The sequence below is a fragment of the Scyliorhinus torazame genome, chromosome 9 (assembly GCF_047496885.1).
Source record: "Scyliorhinus torazame isolate Kashiwa2021f chromosome 9, sScyTor2.1, whole genome shotgun sequence".
In the NCBI taxonomy this organism is placed as follows: domain Eukaryota; kingdom Metazoa; phylum Chordata; class Chondrichthyes; order Carcharhiniformes; family Scyliorhinidae; genus Scyliorhinus; species Scyliorhinus torazame.
In genome coordinates this window covers 49,495,430-49,514,443 of record NC_092715.1, presented here as the reverse complement: position 1 = coordinate 49,514,443, position 19,014 = coordinate 49,495,430, and the positions used below count along the sequence as shown (strand labels likewise).

At 43.4% G+C, this 19,014-nt stretch overlaps 1 protein-coding gene across 2 annotated transcripts in view; it reads right to left on the bottom strand.

The window, feature by feature from the left end:
* LOC140429185 (storkhead-box protein 2-like) overlaps positions 1-18,734 on the bottom strand; it is a 484,578-nt gene extending 465,844 nt beyond the window's left edge. For both annotated transcript variants that reach the window (XM_072515851.1, XM_072515853.1), the window contains exon 1: positions 17,985-18,734. In XM_072515851.1, the coding sequence (XP_072371952.1) occupies positions 17,985-18,324 (340 nt within the window). In that variant the 5' untranslated portion in view covers positions 18,325-18,734. The remainder of the gene's footprint in view (positions 1-17,984) is intronic.
* Positions 18,735-19,014: the final 280 nt, after the last annotated feature.

Genomic DNA, 19,014 nt, shown 5'->3' with positions numbered 1-19,014 from the left:
TTGGACCTTTATTCCCTAAATTGGGTTCAGGCAGGGGTTTGTGGACTGGGTTCGTCTGCTGTATAAGGCGCCGGTAGCAAGTGTGCGGATGAATTGGGGGAGCTCAGGGTACACCGTGGGACACCGCAGCAGTTCCCACTCTCCCTATTGCTTTTTGTCTTGGCACCAGAACCACTGGCAGGCTCGGTTGGTGGAACAGATGAGGGAGAAATTTTAAGAGGTGGGATGTGTTGCCACAGTCATTGGCGGGGCAGGTGCAGACAGTGAAAACGACAGTGCTGCCGAGGCTCATCTTTCAGAATCTCCCGATCTTCATTCCCAAATCATTCTTTAAGAAAGTCAAGACATTGAACTCAGGGTATGTGTGGGTGGGGAAAACCCAGCGGGTTAAAACAGTGCTGTTGAGGGTGGCACGGTGATTCAGTGGTTAGCACTGCTGCCTAAGGCGCTGAGGACCCGGGTTCAATCCTGGCCCGGGGTCACTGTCTGTGTGGAGTTTGCACATTCTCCCCGTGTCTGCGAGGGTTTCACCCCCACAACCCAAAGATGTGCAGGTTAGGCAGATTGGCCACACTAAATTGCCCCTTAATTGGAACAAAATAATTGGGTACTCTAAATTTACAGAAATAGAAGGTGCTGTTGGAATGGGGGGGGGGGGGGGGGGGGGGGGGGGGGGGTGCGTGTTGGCCTTGCCAACCATAATGAATTATTACCGGCAAACAAAAATCGCTATGGTGAGGAAGTGGGTAGTGAGGGAGGGGTTGGCATGGGATGGATGGAAACGGCCTCTTGCAGGGGTACAAGTTTAGAGGCATTGTTGATGGCGTCTCTGCCATTCTCGCCAGCCAAGTACTCCATGAGCCCAGTGGTGGTGGCGGCCCTGTACATGTGGGGACAGTGGCGGCAACATCTTAGGTTGGAAGGTGCCTCAGTGTGGGCACCGATTTGCAACAATCACAAGTTTAAACGGGGGGGTAGGTTGGCCTCGAGGTTTCGGGGGTGGCAACAGGGGAGGTGGCGGCAGGCAGGGATCGAGCGGTTTGGGGACCTGTTTGTAAGGAGGCAGCTTTGCGAGATGAAGAGGACCTGGAGGAGGAATATGAGCTGCCCAGTGGGAACAGGTTTAGATACTTACAGGTTTGAGACTTTGTGAAGAAGCAGATGCTGTCCTTTCCCGGTTTGCCGATCTTGGGGTTACAGGATGAGGTGCTATCAAGGAAAGAAGTGGGTGAGGATAGGGTGTCCAAGATTTATAAGGTGCTAATGGACTGGGAAGGAGCCCTGATAGGGGAAGTCAAATGAAAATGGGAGGAGGAACTGTGCGGGGCGGGATGGGGAGAAATGGTGGCCAGGTTGTGGAAAAAGGCCCGGAAGAGGGTGAATGCATCCTCGTCATTTTCGAGGCTCAGCCTTATCCAGTTTAAGGTAGCTCATAAGGCACACATGACGGCGGCTAGGTTGAGCCAGGTTTTTTGAAGGGGTGGGGACAGGTGTGGGCGGTGCACGGGGAGGCCCACGAACCATGTTCACATGTCTTGGGCATGTCCGAAACTGAAGGGTTCTGGCAGAGGTTCGTGGACATAATGTTGAGGGTGGAGGTGGTCCCGAGTCCAGACGTTTGGCAATATTTGGAGTGTCGGAAGACTCGGGGAGTCCATGGGGCGAGAGAGGCTGATGTCCTGACCGTTGCTCCCTGGTAGCCCCAGGGACAGATTTTGTGGGAGTGGAGGGACCCGGAGCCACCAAAACTGGTGGCATGGGTGAGCGACCTTGCGGAGTTCCTAAGGTTGGAACAATTAAGTTTGACTTAAGAGGGTCGATTGATGGGTTTACCTGGAGGTGGAGGCAATTCATTGATTTCTTCAAGGAGCGTTGAGGCGTCACCTGGAGGGTGGGGGCAATGTTTACAGAGGTTAAAATGGGGAAGGCAGGATGGGAGGAGGGAGATGGAGGGAGGGGGTTGGGGTGTTGGTTAGCTAGTTATTTATTTATTATGATGTTCCTGTTTGTTCTTGCTCTTATTTTTTGTTTGTATTTACTGTTTATACAAATACCTTAATAAAAAATATTTTTATATTAAATGGGGTTAGCTTAGATGGGCCTTTTGGTTGGCATGAACCAGATGGGCCAAAGGGTCTATCGCCATGCCATAGATTCTATGATTCCATGACCTAAACACTATTTTTGCTTTGTAGGCGACTTATTCTTTAAACAGCCAACGCTGTTTTGTTACAATTAACAATTTTGTTACATTAACTGGTCTCTATCAATTCTCATGGAATCAATCCAAAGTGATTCGCAGCTCCCAAGGGTTTTACTTTTGTTCTTTTCCTCTCCCAATATTATCTTCCACAGAGAGTTTTCCTGGAGATTTCCCTCTTGTTCCAGCTAGCGAACCACCCAGCATTATTTTAACTCCTTACAAACTCAGTCCACAATTGAACACATGCTCCCATCTGCATTCTGCCTGGTGAACAATAGGCTCAGCATTATCTACGCTTAAGATGCAAGCCTGGCGAACAGCTATCTCTTTGACTTTCCTCTTCTCAGTTGGCAGCAGACCACATGAGACCAAAACCACAATTCTCTTCTCTGTGATATCTATTGGTTTTTAGGGAAGCCTGTAACCTGATCTCAAAATGGCCTCCTCTACCAACCCCTCCATGGAAATGGGAAACACATTTGCGGTGGTAATGTGGTGCTGTTCACATTGTTGTGGTAACATGCAGTTTTTACATGCATGGTGTAGTCTGGAGTTATGAATAGTAAAGCGCCAACATTATTTTCTTTTCATCACATGGCTGACCAGGAATTGCTCCCAGTCTTCCCACCTGCCATTGGCATGTGTTGAAATGATTTGCAAGTTGATACTCAACCTGTTTGGCTGCATTATGAATGTACCTTACATTGAGTCCTGGGCTGAGATTTGAATTCAGAGCTTCTGGTTCTAAAGCAGGGATGCTACCCACTGGACCATAAGACCTCCCCATTAACGTTGTATCCAAGTAGAAATGCTAATCAGCTATCTCTGATAACAATAACCTTTCTTCTTAGAAACAAAGGAACAGACTCCAGCACAACCATAACTTGATATGGCTAACACCCTTCTGAGTCTTTGCAGGTGTACGAGAGTCTTCTCAGTGTGGATTTAGAAACAGCTGTCATTGTCTTCAAGTGTAAATATCTGACACCTCCCTCTCAATACAACAATCTGAATTTTCTTCTGATCTTTAACAATTAAACCCCCAGACTTACTGTCAGACAGACTCCAGCATAGGTTACATGATTTTTTTTATTTACCCTAAATTTAAAGATTCAGTCCCGAACTATAAGCAAAACCTATGGTCCTGAAATGTAATAATCTTATCAAGCACACAAATGTAATAGAAATGAAGCTTATTTTTTTAAAATAAAATGAGCTTGTCTGAGAAAACCAAGATTAATCAGAACACTATCATATCATTTCTGGAACATCCAACCAAGATAACTGAAAGAGACAGTCACAAATCTGTAAGAGATGTAATGTGGAAATAGCTTCAGCAATTCCATCCAAGATTATGGGTAAGGACCAATGATAAAACAGCCAAGAAGCAGGTACAAATTAACATTAAACTAGCAAAGTCGCTCTTAATGCTGGCAGTCGTTAAGAGTTTGAAAGGTTTACATTGGGCAGTATGAGGTTGTTTTTCAAAGATTGGAGGTATCATTGCTCGGAAAAAATAAAGGGGTTTCGTTGTGCATGTAGCCCGGTTACAAATTTGCTTAGATGTGTCAAACAGTGACAGTGCATATCAAAAGTAGAAAAATTATTAACATTCCATTACAGTCATTCCTCAACTTCATAAATGTGAAAGTTAATAAAACCGAATTAAGCAGTTAAAACAATACATCTCCATTTGACAGAAAGCTCTTCTTCAAATCACTTGAATGCAATATAAAGGTGATTGAAGGATCTCTTGTTGCAGATAGTTGAATGGTGATTTTAAATGTCCACAGGGAAAGGTGGGGGGGGGGGGGGGGGGGATGGGTGCCATTTCAATGGTGTGGCGCATTTATCCACCTCTTTCTCGTCCAAAATCTGCCAACTGCAGGTGGCAAGGGCACCCACCCCAAGATCAAAAGGAACCGGAAGCAGAGGGTCAAACTGCAGTGACCTTGACTGCAACAAGCACTGCAGCTCCAGCCATTTTTTTCTCAGTTTGTTTACAGAAGGGAATAGAACTCGATCCCTGTCTCCCTCGAGAAATAGTGCTAACCACTATGCTACTGTGCTGCCCCTCAGTTCAGAACTTAACAGCAACAATGTAAGAAGGCACCTCAACAGAAGTGTCAATGAACAAAATTTGACATCAGGTGATATTAGAATAATGACAAAAAGTTTGTTTCAAGATCTGGGTTCTCTGGATCATTCTAAAGGCAAACAGAGGTAGAGGCAGAGGGGTATACACAAAGAATTCTAGAGCGTAACACTGGCAACTGAAGGTACAGCTGTCAATGGTGGAAAAATAAAAGTCAGGATTGCGCAAGAGTTCATAATTGGAGGAGCTCAATGATCTTAGAGGATTGCAGGGCTGGGGTTGATTACAAGATATCAGCAAATACAAGGGGCTGGATTCTCTGCCCGCCGGCGGCGGAGAATCCAGCCCAAGTACTTTGAAATCATTTAAGTAACAAAAGTCCACTAATTCATGCAACCAAAAGTCCAATTCAACAGCAACTGTGGGTCCCTTTAAATGTAACTGGAACTGGCCACCCCGTGGCTTGTCCTGATCATGGTTTCTGAGCAGAACATGAACCAGTTGTGCAAACTAAGATGGAAATGTTGTCAAAGCTCATAAATAATCAGATTAGAAAATGTTAATCCTGCACATTTCTGCCGGGATTTCAACTGTCTGAATCAAGTTCCACTCAAAGATTGGAATGGGTGTGGTACATTTCAAGATCTCACCAATTGGTTATATTTCCCTCTCTGTTGGGGAGATTTAAATAAGGTTGTTCAATAATGCAGTTGACCATGTGTTAGTCTTAGCCAGAACTATACACAACAGAAGGATGACAACAAGGATGTGGTGGAATTCTCTCTTGCATTTCATTAATAATAAAATAACACATTTTGGAACCGCCTAAGTTAATTTTGAGGAAGTTTCAGCAGTTTGAATGATTGCTCCATGTGTACATGTCATGTTCAGGTGCAGCTCAATAAATCAACAGTATGTAATTGAAAAACTTGACACTGAAGACATACATATGGGGACAATCGTGGAATTTAACCCGAACAGAGTGTTGGTGTAATTACATAGATACATACATAGAAGACAGGAGCTGGAGGAGGACTTTTGGCTTTTCGAACCTGCACCGCCATTCATTACGATCATGGCTGATCATCCAACTCAATAGTCTAATCCTGCTTTCTCCCCATAGCCTTTGATCCCATTCTCCCCAAGTGCTATATCCAGCCGCCTCTTGAATATATTCAAAGTTTTAGCATCAACTACTTCCTGTGGTAATGAATTCCACAGACTCACCACTCTTTGTGTGAAGAAATTTCTCATTATCTCTGTCCGAAATGGTTTACCCTGAATCCTAGGACTGTGACCCCTGGTTCTGGACACACCCATCATTGGTAACATCTTCCCTGCATCTATCCTGTCTAGTCCTGTTAGAATTGTATAAGTCTCTATGAGATCCCCCCTCATTCTTCTGAATTACAAGTGAAGGTTACACATTTGGCGAAAAGTCAATAAAGTAGGAGATGAGGATAAAGTGGGTGTAATTCTCTGAAAATGGGGCTATGTCCCCACACCCGCGAGAAAACGGGCGCGAATCACTCAGGACTTTCCTGGAGAAAGTCCAGAGGAATTCTCCGTTTTGAAGGGGGCTTGCAGGGCCACAGATTTGTCATGTAGCTCCGGCTGCCGATACGGGGCCCTGCATTTCCGGCAGTGGGTCCGCGCAGATGCGCGGTGGCCACCTATGGCGGTGGCAACCCCGCGCAACATGGCGGATCCACACAGCAAGCCAGCCCCAACAATATAGACCCCCCGCCAGATTGCGCGTACCCGCCGATCGGTGACCCCCGATCGCGAGCCTGGCCATCATGGAGGCCCCCCCACCCCGGTGACGGAACCCCCCCCCCCCCCCCCCCACGCTCCAAGTTCCTGCCGGGTGGAACCATGAGTGAACCACTCCGGCGAGAACTCGGCCAGCTGCCGGCTGAGAATCGCTGCGGGGGCCTCTTTCATTGGTCCCCGACCAGCGCCGCGGAGACTCGGAGAATCCAGCCCAGTGATTTTCTCACCATGATGTGGCCAGGTGTTTTGAGGTGATTACCCCAATACTCTGGACTATTTTGAAATTGACGATGTTCTGGACTCACATTATGGATGACTAAGAATCAGATTGCACTGAGAGTTATGTTCTATCAAAGGAAGCAGTTGCCAAGTAAGACTTTTGAAAATTACATTTTTGAGGTAAAGAAACTCTCTAGCGTCACTGTGGGTATGGCACAAACTCGGAAATTAACCTTAGAGAAACATTTGTAAGGTGCCAAAAGTACAAAGAAAAAACAGGCCAAGCATTTGAGCAAAGGCAATAAGGTGACATGGAATGAGGTCTGTGATGAGGTCACAGCCATGGAAATAGCAGAGATAATTGCAAATTGCAAGGAAACCCTTTTCCTGAGCCAGCATCAAGGTCCATTGGATTTCAACAAAATCCAAGCCACAGCAACCAAGTTCACAGTCTCCAAGTAGGGAGTTTGGATGCTATTGTTGCCATGGTAGTCGCCAATTATTTAAATATAAATGGATGGATAATCCCAGAAAGAAAGAGAAAGAAGCCAGATAGATTAATAGAAAGTACATAGGGAGGAAAAGGAAATACATTGTTCTTTTCATTACTTCTTATCAAATGATGATACAGCAATTTTATTAAACACATTCTGGTGTTAGGGCAGCAAGGTAGCACAGTGGTTAGCACAGTTGCTTCACAGCTCCAGGGTCCCAGGTTCGATTCCAGGCTTGGATCACTGTCTGTGCGGAGTCTGCAAGTTCTCCCCGTGTATGCGTGGGTTTCCTCCCATAGTCCAATGATGTGCAGGTTAGGTGGATTGGCCATGATAAATTGTCCTTCGTGTTGAAAAAGGTTAGGTGGGGTTACTGAGTTACGGTGATGGGGATGGGATGGGCTTAAATGGGGTGCTCTTTCCAAGGGCTGGTGCAGACTCGATGGGCCGAATAGCCTCCTTCTGCACTGTAAATTCTATTCTGCGAAAACTCTGCAACCGCACCCCCCCCCCCCCCCTTGAGGCTTGCACTTCTGCTGTTAATAAGTTTCAACACAAGATGCTGTAGGACGATTTTGTTAATTTTTAAACAACTGAGTCACATTTTTATATAAAACTTTGTAAGCCAAAAACATCAACTCTATTGACTTGCAATGAAACTGTGCATTCAGTTATTACTTCATGATGAACTTCTTTAAAATCAGATTTATCCATTGACATATTATGAGAAATATAGCTGCTACATGCATTCAACACATATGCACCAGGTCTCGCAGAGACAGGGAGATCGCAGTAATGTACTTACATAATATATTCACTTCAGTAAAAATTCTAATCCGATTTTTGCGATGTGGAGAGAATATAGTGAGAGAAAACCAACCAAAGAAAAAGCAAGATTTCTCTCACCTGAATGTTATCATGCAGGTTTTAAGGATGAACAAAAACATCACATTATGTGGGGTAATTTCTAAGGGTTTAGATTTAACCATTTTCTTCAAAGCATCAAATAGAACATTCAAAATCTTCATAACTGATTGAAACTCTCAATATTTTGCAAATGATAAACCATCATGAGACACAATATTGGTATCCCGTCAGTTTTTAAATACTTGCTAAGGAATATCACATTTACAACAACAACTTATTTTTATGAGACGCATTTAACACAGCAAAACATTGCAAGGCACTTCACAGGAGCATTATGAAACAAAATATGGCACCCAGCCACTATACGCAAATATAAGGTGAGGTGATCAAAAAACTTTGTCAAAGAGGTAGGTTACAAGGGATCTTTTAAAGGAGGGAAAGGGATGCAGAGAGGTGTGGGGAGGGAATGCCAGAGATTAGGACCTAGACAACTGAAGGCACATCTACTATGATGGTAGAGACGCCCAAGAGGCCAGAATTAGATGGAATACAGATATCTCATGTGGTCATAGAGCTGGAGGAGGGGTGAGGCCATGGGGGGTTTCGGAAACAAGAACAAGAATTTTAAAATCAAGCTGTTGTTTGTCCTGGGCCAATGTAAGTCAGCAAGCACCGGGTTGATAGGTAAGTGGGACTTGGTGCGAGCTAAGGCACAGAGTTTTGGATGGCTTTACGTTTATGCAGGATAGAATCTAGGAGAACAGCCAGGAATTGTCAAGTCTCGGGGTAACAAAGGCATGAATGAGGGTTTTAGTAGCAGATAAACTGAGACAGGGGAGAAGTCAGGTGATGCTATGGATGTGGAAATACACAATGAATATGTGGTCAGGACTTCATCTCAGGATCAAATAGAACACCAAAATAGTGAACAGACAGATTGAGAAGGCATAGTTTATCTTTGTTATGGTCACATAGAATGCCATTTGTGATAACAGTTCTGATAAGAGCTGTTTCAGTAGTATGGCAGAGGTGGAAACCTGATTGCAGAGATTTGATAGGCGACAACACTATAAAGGACTTTGGAGAGGAAAGGGAAGTCGGAGATAGGTGGTGAATCGCAACGTTGGTGGGGTCAAGAAGAGTGTTTTTGAGGATAGGAATGATAAAGGCAGGTTTGAAGGAGAGGGAGACAACCACCGAAGGGACAGATACTTCAACATACCGACTAACAAGGGGACCAGAAAAAGAAGTTGAGCCATCTGTGCTTTAGTGGGAATAGAGTCAAAATGACTGTTGGCTACTTGCTAAATCAGCATTCTTCATTCAGGGAAACCATTAATCCTTACTGAATTCTAAAGAACACCTTTTATGGCCAGCATTTGTTGCCCATCCCTAATTGCTCTTGAACGGAGTGGCTTGCTCGGTCATTTCAGAGGGCAGTTAAGAGTCAACTAAATGGGTGTGGATCTGGAGTGACATGTAGGCCAAACCAGGTAAGGATGACATATTTACTTCCCTGAAGGATACTAGTGATATCTCCCCCGTGAAGTCCACAGACGTCACCCTCTCCCGATATATCCATCGCCTTGTCTTAGTAAGGCCGTCTAAACATTAAACAGAGCCACTGAGAAAAAAAACCAATGGCAGACAAGGCTCCCAACCACCAAATTCAACTGATCTGCTATTTCTGTAGAAAAAGATGTGTTTGTCTCTAGTGCATGTTCAAATGCCACCCTCAGTATATTGTACACTGAGGAGTACATCCAAATTAGTAACAAAATGTATGCTTTTGTGCAGGTCTCTACTTAAAAATAATCTCTGATTGAATACATCAATATTTTTCAAACTTTGAGAGCTACTCCTCTTCCAACTTCTGAAATTAGTATTAGGTGCTGAAAGAAGAACAATTCTTTTGATACAAGAAAGAACACTTTCTTAGTTCAGCAAGCCAATTAAATTGTTGTTAGGTAACTGTAGACAGATAAATATTGGAACTTTGTTTCAGGAATCTGACAGTATTGGGAACTTCCTGAAAACTCCTGGTGCAACCCCACTGCTCCATTGACTCCAGATTTGAAGTCCATTAATTTCAGTACATGATTTTCTGGTGATATATTATGAAGTTACATTAGTCACATTAATTATGGCAATAGCAAAAGGTTTGGATGTATGTTCTTCAAGGAATTCTTTGTCAACCAATGTCCTCTATCATATATTGCAGCAATCAAGATTCTTATTCTGTCATAATGCTCACGAAACCCACGAGGATGAACCGCTTAATCTCCCCGTGAGCCTTGTGGATTACGAGCTCCCACGCTGAGGAGTGGAAATCCATCAGCGGGATATTGGGCTTGGGACATAAAAGCCAGCCTCAGTAGGAGTATTGTGTTGTGTGCAGTCCAGACTGGGACTTGAATTGTGCTTGTACATAGCTTACTTCAACAATCAACCTTTATGCTGAACTCTCTCACTGGACTCCTCTGTGACCACTAAATATTCTCTCTCAGTAAAGAGCTCCCAATTGGTGACCGTAGGTAACACAGGCTACACAATACAATAATCATTGTGCAAAGCAAGCAGTGACCATAGGTGTATCTTTTATCTGACTTCCTAATATATTGCCTGCCTTTTTAAAAATGTTACCAGACTTGTACACAGAAGTTCCCGGGTCCACAGCAAACCACAGCCATTCAAAACTTTTTGCATCTTACCCTCTGATATATGCTGCTCTTCGGAAATACAAGGTACTATTTTATTTGAATTTCACACAGCTTGGAGGCTAACCTGCATGTTAAGATTATGAAATATTTCTTACAGAGTTTACATTACAGCTGACAGGTATTCATTTTCTTCTCGTGATCTCCGCAGGCATGTGGCACAACAACTCACAGCTTTTAATTTGTGTTACCATGCTGAGCTGGTGAACATTGTTGAGATTGCTTTTAGGAGGGTATGAAGTTACAGAGTAGCATCCATTAGCCATTTAGCTACCAAGCGTGGCACAAGTAAATGTACGTTGGCACCATATAGTACCATTATAGTAATCCACCTTGTGCTTGCAGATCTTAATATAATTATTGGAATCCTAACAGGGCTATCTGTCAGAAGTGTCGGAATTATGTTCATGGATCATGTGTGTGTTCTTTCCCAGCCAATAATGTGTCGAAGCACATCCATACTCTCATATCACCCTTCATTATATTGTCATGTGGGAGTACCTTTAAGAAATGGGTGTTTATAAATGGGTATGTATATAAATATCTGTAGTGAGAGTACCTTTAAGAAATGGGTGTTTACTACTGCAGTGATGTCAGAGAGTGGGTGGAGCTGGGCTGTCAGCTTTTTACTTTCGTTTTAGGTTGTTTGCTGCAGGGTGTGATTTAGTTCCGTTTTCAGTGTTGGAGTTGAAGCCAGACCAAGCAGGTGTACTGCTGTTCTCTCTGCCATCAAAAGACTACCTCTTGATCATTTGGTGAATTTAGAATTATAAATGTTTTCAGTAGTGACTTTAACCTGATGTGTTTCTGATAAAGGTTTTGTTTTTAAGTCGTATGGATGTTAAAAAGGAAAGCTTAAAGGTTTACTTAGTGTTGTAGTCCTTGGGGGTTGTATTTGAATTAATGGTTGCTAAGATGTTCACTGTATGTTTTAAAAAGGTTAACTTGAGTTCATAGAATAAACATTGTTTTGCTTTAAAAAATACTTTTCCATTTCTGCTCTACCACACCTGTAGAGTGGGCCGTGTGCTCCCCATACCACAATCTATTAAAAGTTGTGGGTCAGGTGAACTCCATGATACACCTTGGGGTTCTCTAAACCCTGGCCCATAACAAATTGGGGGCTCAAGGGGGATTAAAGTCTATCTATTGGATTGGCTTAGTGAATTCAAAGACAATGATGGGTGAGCATATCAGGTGTGGTATTTCAGTTTAAGTGGGGAGTGTGTTGTGGACAATGGCTCTTTCAGAGGCTCTGAAGTTTTTGGGGGTGGAGACGGTCACACGCAGGACCTGACGGATAGAGACTAAAAACAGACTGTTAGATTTGGCAAAAACATTGCAGTTAGCATTACCTGACAAAATGCAAAAAGATGAGGTAATTATGGCAGTGGCTAAGCATTTAAAGTTGCCTGAGATAGTTTGACTCATTGGAAATGACAAAAATTCAGTTGCAAATTAACAAATGGAACATGAGAAAGAATTAAAGCAGCTTGAGTACTAAAGAGAGGGAGAGGAAAAAGAGTAGAGAAAGAGAGGGAGAGGAAAGAGAAAGAGAGAGAGAGGAAAAATAGAGAGAAGAAAGGAAAACAGAAAGAATAGTCCTAGCAGAACAAAAAGAAAGAGAAAGGGAGATACAGATCAGGGAAAAAGATAGAGAGAGAGAGTTTGAACTTCAGAAAATAGCCATGAAACATGACAGTCAGTTAAAACTGGCAGACGTGAAGGAAAACGTACAGTTGGTGGATAGTGATGAGATAGTGAGAAAGAGCGTCATAGTCGAAGGCTTGGTGGGAATCTAATTAAATATGTTCAAGCATTGCCAAGGTTTGAAGAGAAGGAGGTAGAAGCCTTTTTCATTTCATTTGAGATGGTAGCTGAACAAATGAAATGGCCACAGGACATGTGGGTATTACTGATTCAAACAAAGCTGGTAGGTAGGGCTAGTGAAGTGTTTGCATCACTACCGGAGGAGGTATCTGGAACGTATGAGGAGGTGAAAAAAATCCATCTTAGGTGCATATCAACTAGTGCCTGAAGCTTACAAACAAAGGTTTAGAAATTTAAAGAAAGAATTTGATCAAACATACATGGAGTTTGAAAGGCTCAAACAGAGTAATTTTGATAGGTGGATAAGAGCTTTGAAAATAGACCAAACGTATGAAGCGCTCAGAGAAATTATGCTTTTGGAGGAGTTTAAAAATTCAATTCCTGATGTAGTGAGAACTCATGTAGAAGAGCAGAGGGTTAAAACTGCGAGATTAGCAGCAGAAATGGCTGATAATTATGAATTAGTTCATAAATCAAAGATTGGTTTCTGACATCAGTTTCAGCCTGTGAGGGATAGAAACTGGGGGCATGAGAAATACGCAAGTGGTAAAGGTAAAGGTGATCTGATGGGAGATATTAAGGAGAGTGTACCTCAGATTAAAAAGGAAATCCAGGAGGATGGAAAAGAAACAAAAAGTTTCAAATGTTTTCGCTGTAATAAACTAGGCCATGTAAAGTCACAGTGTTGGTGGTTGAAGGAAAGCACTGGGAAGGCTGATATGGTAAAACAGGATAAGACAGCGGGGTTTGTTACAGTTGTAAAGGAAAGCCCAAGTGAAGCAAAGGAGGTGCAAAATATTGTGCAGCCTGATCAAGTGGTGATTGATTAGAAGGTGCCAGATCTCTTTAAAGAATTTACTTGTGTGGGTAAAGTTTACTCATGTGTATCAGGAGCAGCAGGGAAAGAAGTCACAATTTTAAGTGATACGGGAGCTGGTCAATCTTTAATGGTAAGAGATGAGGCGTTACGTAGTTTTGAAGAATGTTGCCAGAAAAGGTGGTAATATGTGGAATTCAGGATGAGAGGAGTCGTGTTCCATTATATAACGTAAGGTTGGAAAGTCCAGTGAAGAGTGGTGAAGTGGTAGTAGGAGTAATAGAAAAACTATCTTGTCCAGGAGTACAGTTTATCTTGGGTAATGATATAGCTGGATCGCAGGTGGGAGTGATGCCTACTGTGGTTGATAAGCCAGTGGAAAATCAGACAACTGAAGTGTTGAAGGACGAATATCCTGGGATTTTTCCGGATTGTGTAGTGACAAGGTCACAAAGTCACAGGTTAAAACAAGAGGAGAAATCAAAGAGTGAAGATGACGTTGAAGTGCAATTGTCACAAACCATTTTTGATCAGATGGTTGAAAAAGAACAAGAACAGGTGGAGGATGAGGCGGATATTTTTAGTTCAGGAAAATTGGCGCAGTTACAACAGAAATAAAACGGATGTATCAGAAAGCATACACGGAAGAGGAATCTGCGTGTATACCAGAGTGTTATTACCGTAAAAGTGATGTCTTGATGAGAAAATGGAGACCTTTACATATGCAGCCGGATGAAAAGTGGGCAGACATTCATCAAGCAGTATTGCCGGTAGGGTATAGAAAGGAGGTGTTGCGAGTTGCACATGAGGTACCAGTGAGAGGTCATTTGGGAATAAGGAAAACTCAAGCTAAAATCCAAAAACATTTTCACTGGCCTGGACTACATAAAGATGTAGTTAAATTTGTCAATCATGTCACACATGTCAAGTGATAGGGAAACTTCAAGCAGTGACAAAACCAGCGCCCTTAATACCCATTCCAGCATTGGAGGAACCTTTTACAAGGGTCCTAATTAATTGCGTAGGACCGCTTCCTAAAACAAAAAGTGGCAATCAGTATCTTTTGACTATAATGGATGTGTCTACTAGGTTTCCAGAGGCCATTCCAGTACGTAATATTACAGCTAAAAAGACTGTGGAGGAGTTACTTAAATTCTTTACTAGATATGGACTATCCACAGAAATACAATCGGATCAAGGATCGAATTTTACTTCAAGGTTATTCAAGGAAGTTATGATTAGCTTACGAATAAAACAATTTAAATAAACTCCATACCATCCAGAATCGCAGGGAGCATTAGAAAGGTAGCATCAGACATTAAAGGCAATGTTGAGGGCATATTGTCAAGATTATCCAGAGGATTGGGATAAAGGAATTCCATTCTACTGCTTGCAATTAGGGATGCACCTAATGAGTCAACCAAATTTAGTCCTTTTGAACTAATCTTTGGTCATGAGGTAAGAGGACCACTTAAATTGATTGAGGAAAAATTGTTGAGTGAGAAATCGGACATTACATTATTGGATTACGTGTCAAATTTTAGGGAACGATTAAATAGAGCAGGTGAATTGGCTAGACAACATTTGAAAGTTGCACAAAATGTGATGAAACGGGTAGCGGACAAGAAATCCAAAGTTCTTGTTTTGCCTGTGGAGATAAAGTTTTAGTGTTGTTACCAGTGGTAGGTGAACCTTTAAAAGCTAGGTTTTGTGGACCTTATCAGATTGAAAGGAAATTAAGTGAGGTGAATTATGTGGTAAGAACGACAGATAGAAGGAAAACTCACCGAGTGAGTCATGTGAATATGCTTAAAAGGGAAGGAGAGAAAAATGAGGAGGTTTTAATGATTCTAACTCAAAGTGATGAACCAAATCCAGATGACTGTGAATTTGACATACCTCAAATTAAATTGGAAAATGAGGATGTTCTTAAAAATTGGGATAAATTGTTGAGTTACCTTCCAGAGGAAAAACAAACTGACCTGAGTTATTGGTATCACGTGGGCAAGTTTGTAGAGATAAATTGGGAAGTACTAAAATGGTTATACATGATGTAGATGTGGGAAATGCTGTTCCAATCAAACAACATCCATATTGACTTAACCCTTTAAAATTGGCACAGGTTAACAAAGAGATTGAGAGTATGCTTAAAAATGGCACAATTGAAGTGGGTTGCAGCCAATGGAGCTCACCCATAGTGATGGTACCAAAACCAGACGGTACCCAACGGTTGTGTGTGGACTATAAAAAGGTAAATGCAGTTACAAGAATGGACTCTTATCCTATCCCACGTATGGAGGATTGCATTGAGAAAGTGGGACAATCAGCTCTTATTTCCAAACTGGATTTTCTTAAAGGTTACTGGCAGGTACCTTTATCCGAAAGGACGAAGGAGATTTCAGCTTTTGTGACTCCAGATGGTATGTACCAATTCAAAGTTATGCCATTTGGCATGAAAAATGCACCAGCCACATTTCAACAATCGTTTTGGAATTACCCAATTGTGCGGTATACACCGACGATCTGGTAATTTTCAGCCAGACATGGACAGAACATTTGAAACATCTGATGGAGTTACTCGATCGACTTCAGGAGGCGTGTTTGGTGATAAACCTAGCCAAGAGTGAATTTGCAAAGGCCCAAGTCACTTTCCTTGGCCATACAATCGGACAGGGTCGAATGGTCCCACGGGATATGAAAACAAAAGTTATTGGGGAGTTTCCGATACCCTCAACACAACGGGAAATAATGCGATTTCTTGGTATGAGTGGATTTTACCAGAAATTTGTACCCAATTTTAGCAGTGTGGTCGCTCCACTGACGGACTTGCTCAAGAAGCGTAACAAATTCCAGTGGACAGAGGAGTGTCATCAGGCATTTGACAGCCTGACGGCTGTGTTAACCACTGCTCCTGTGTTAGCCATCCCAAATTATACGAAACCATTCAAAGTGGCGGTTGATGTGAGTGATGTGGGTGTAGGTGCGGTGCTTCTACAAGACGACGATGAACGGGTAGAGCGGCCTATTGGTTATTTTTCAAAGAAATTGAATTCTCACCAGAAAAAGTATTCCACGATTGAGAAGGAGACTTTGATTTTGGTGCTGGCTTTGCAACATTTTCACATTTATGTGACCAGCAATCCATCTGACACAGTTATATATACTGATCATAATCCGTTGATGTTTCTGGAGCGATTCCGGAATAACAATGCAAGGCTGTTTCGCTGGAGTTTATTGTTGCAGCCATTTCATTTAAAAATAGCACATGTGGCAGGACGAGAAAACGTGTTAGCCGATGCTTTGTCACGAATGTGATGAACGGAAGCAGTTTCAGTTGGAGGAAGAACGAAAAAAAATGGACTATATTATTATACCTTTTTGAAACGAAAAAGTATATTTACTGTGTGCATTTCTTAAAGAATGGTGAAAAGGTGAAAAATGAAACCATCTTAATGTTGAGGGTTTTTTTTTTCTTGGGGGGAGGTGTCATGCAGAGTACCTTTAAGAAATGGGTGTTTATAAATGGGTACGTATATAAATATCTGTAGAGTACCTTTAAGAAATGGGTGTTTACTACTGCAGTGATGTCAGAGAGTGGATGGAGCTGGGCTGTCAGTCAGTTTTTTTACTTTAGTTTTAGGCTGTTTGCTGCAGGGTGTGTTTTAGTTTCGTTTTCAGTGTTGGAGCTGAAGCCAGACCAAGCAGGTGTACTGCTGTTCTCTCTGCCATCAAAAGACTATCTCTTGATCATTTGGTGAATTTAGAATTATAAATGTTTTCAGTGTTGACTTTAACCTGATGTGCTTCTGATAAAGGTTTTGTTTTAAAGTCGCATGGATGCTAAAAAGGAAAGCTTAAAGGTTTACTTAGTGTTGTCGTCTTTGGGGGTTGTATTTGAATTAATGGTTGCTAAGATGTTCACTGTATGTTTTAAAAAGGTTAACTTGAGTTCATAGAATAAACATTGTTTTGCTTTAAAAAAATACTTTTCCATTTCTGCTGTACCACAACTGTAGAGTGGGCCCTGTGCTCCCCATACCACAATCTATTAAAAGTTGTGGGTCAGTTGAACTTCATGATACACTTTGGGGTTCTCTAAACCCTGGCCCATAACAATATCAGTGTGCTTTAATCGCATAATTATATTTCTAAACAGCGGTGATTCAATGGTCCGATTGCACGGACGCATTTCACCCAGCAGTTAATTACATCTCTGGTTGATCATCTGCATTGGGTAAACAAAGTCTACAAACACCAATGCTTTCGTTCTGGGGCTTCTGTAATGCTAGAATGAATTTGCAATGTCTCTCTTCTACCAGAGGAATACTGCGTCTACAATGAACCTTTTTTCGTGCAAATATTTAAAGTGTAAATAGCAGCCGATCAGTATGCGATGTGTTATGTCACGGTTCAAACGAAGACATCGGAATTGCAAGTTTTTTATTCACCGGGATACGCGTCGTTATCATTCAACTACAGTGCTTGCAATGCTCCGTCTATCCTTTATCATGAGAGGCATTTAGAACTTACGACCCAGGTTGTTATGGGTCTGTTAGAGGTATTAATCACATTTAGGACTACTTCAAAATGCAATGGTGTACCCCTTCAGCCTGTGCAAGTGTTTTTGCGTACGTGCTATCTTTTCCTTCTGGAAGTACCCCAAATATTACTGCACTGAAAAGTTCCTTGCTGTCAGGAGTGTCAGCAATTCCACAGTCGGCATGGCAGCGGCGAGAGGTACAATATGTTATGATATTAGGCAGTCGCAATCAGAGTTTAAATCCCAGGGTAAAAATATGACAATCAAACATTTGCCTTGAGACTTTATATCAGATTTCCAGTCTCCACACAGTATGTTGTTTTTGTTAAAGTAGGTCACTCTACTGGCAAGCTGCACCTCCACCCCCCTCCCAACAAATACTTCTTTGAAACTAGAATGTTTTACTGCTCCGAAGGTGTCCACACTCACCCAGATACTTTATACTGAATCCCCTGGGAGGTTTCAGTGATCTCCTCATCCACGCTTCCCTCAGCACCTCCAAGTGGGACTCCTTGCCCTGGATCAGCAGGACGTGCTCGTCGATCCAGCCGAGGAAGAAAGCCTCCGAGATGGCGTCTGTCACTCGCTTATTCCAGAAATGCTGCATGTTCCCGGCTTTAAAGTCGGCGAAGATCTCGTAGCCGGTGTGGTGATGCTGGATGTCCTCGGTGCCAGTCACGGCGGGGGCCCCGGCCGTGCCGCTCCGAGCCAGCACCACGGCCAGGGAGTGAGGGGCTATCTGCAGAAACTTCTCCATCCCCTGTGGCATGGCCGAGCTGCGGTGGGTTTCTCTCCCGATCGATTGAATTCTGAAAATTGGGATCCAACAACTTGAAGGGACTATTTGCAGAATGCCACTGCAGCCCTCTGGAATGAATCCCCGCAGGTAGACAGGCTTTGCATTTCCTTTTGCACCGACTGTCGACTGCTGTCTGGAGGGAGCTGCCCTCAATAATAAGTCTCAATGCAGCTGACCAAGGGGGGAGGGGGGGGCACAGACCCACCCTCGACAGCTCGCCGAAAATGTGTCCACTGCTCCAGCCGATAGGGAAAGGATGTGCCTGCAGGGGAGATTTTAAAAAAAGCTCTGCTCCCAGCTCCGAGAATCTGGCTGCTGCTTTGCTGCGAGGGTGCGACTCTGCCACCGGCTGACAGACTCCACAAGCTGCGCTGCGCTCGGCGCGCGACCGACCAAAGAGAATCCCCGTGCGTCGAGTCTCGCGCGCGGTGGCACCAGCTTCCCCACCGCGCGCGCCTCACCGAGACCTTCCGCACCGCGCGCGCCACTACCTTCCCCACCGCGCGCGCGCCACTACCTTCCCCACCGCGCGCGCGCCACTACCTTCCCCACCGCGCGCGCGCCACTACCTTCCCCACCGCGCGCGCGCCACTACCTTCCCCACCGCGCGCGGGTTGGGTTGCGCGGGGCGGGGAGCCTGTGAGCCGCGCGGTGCAGTGA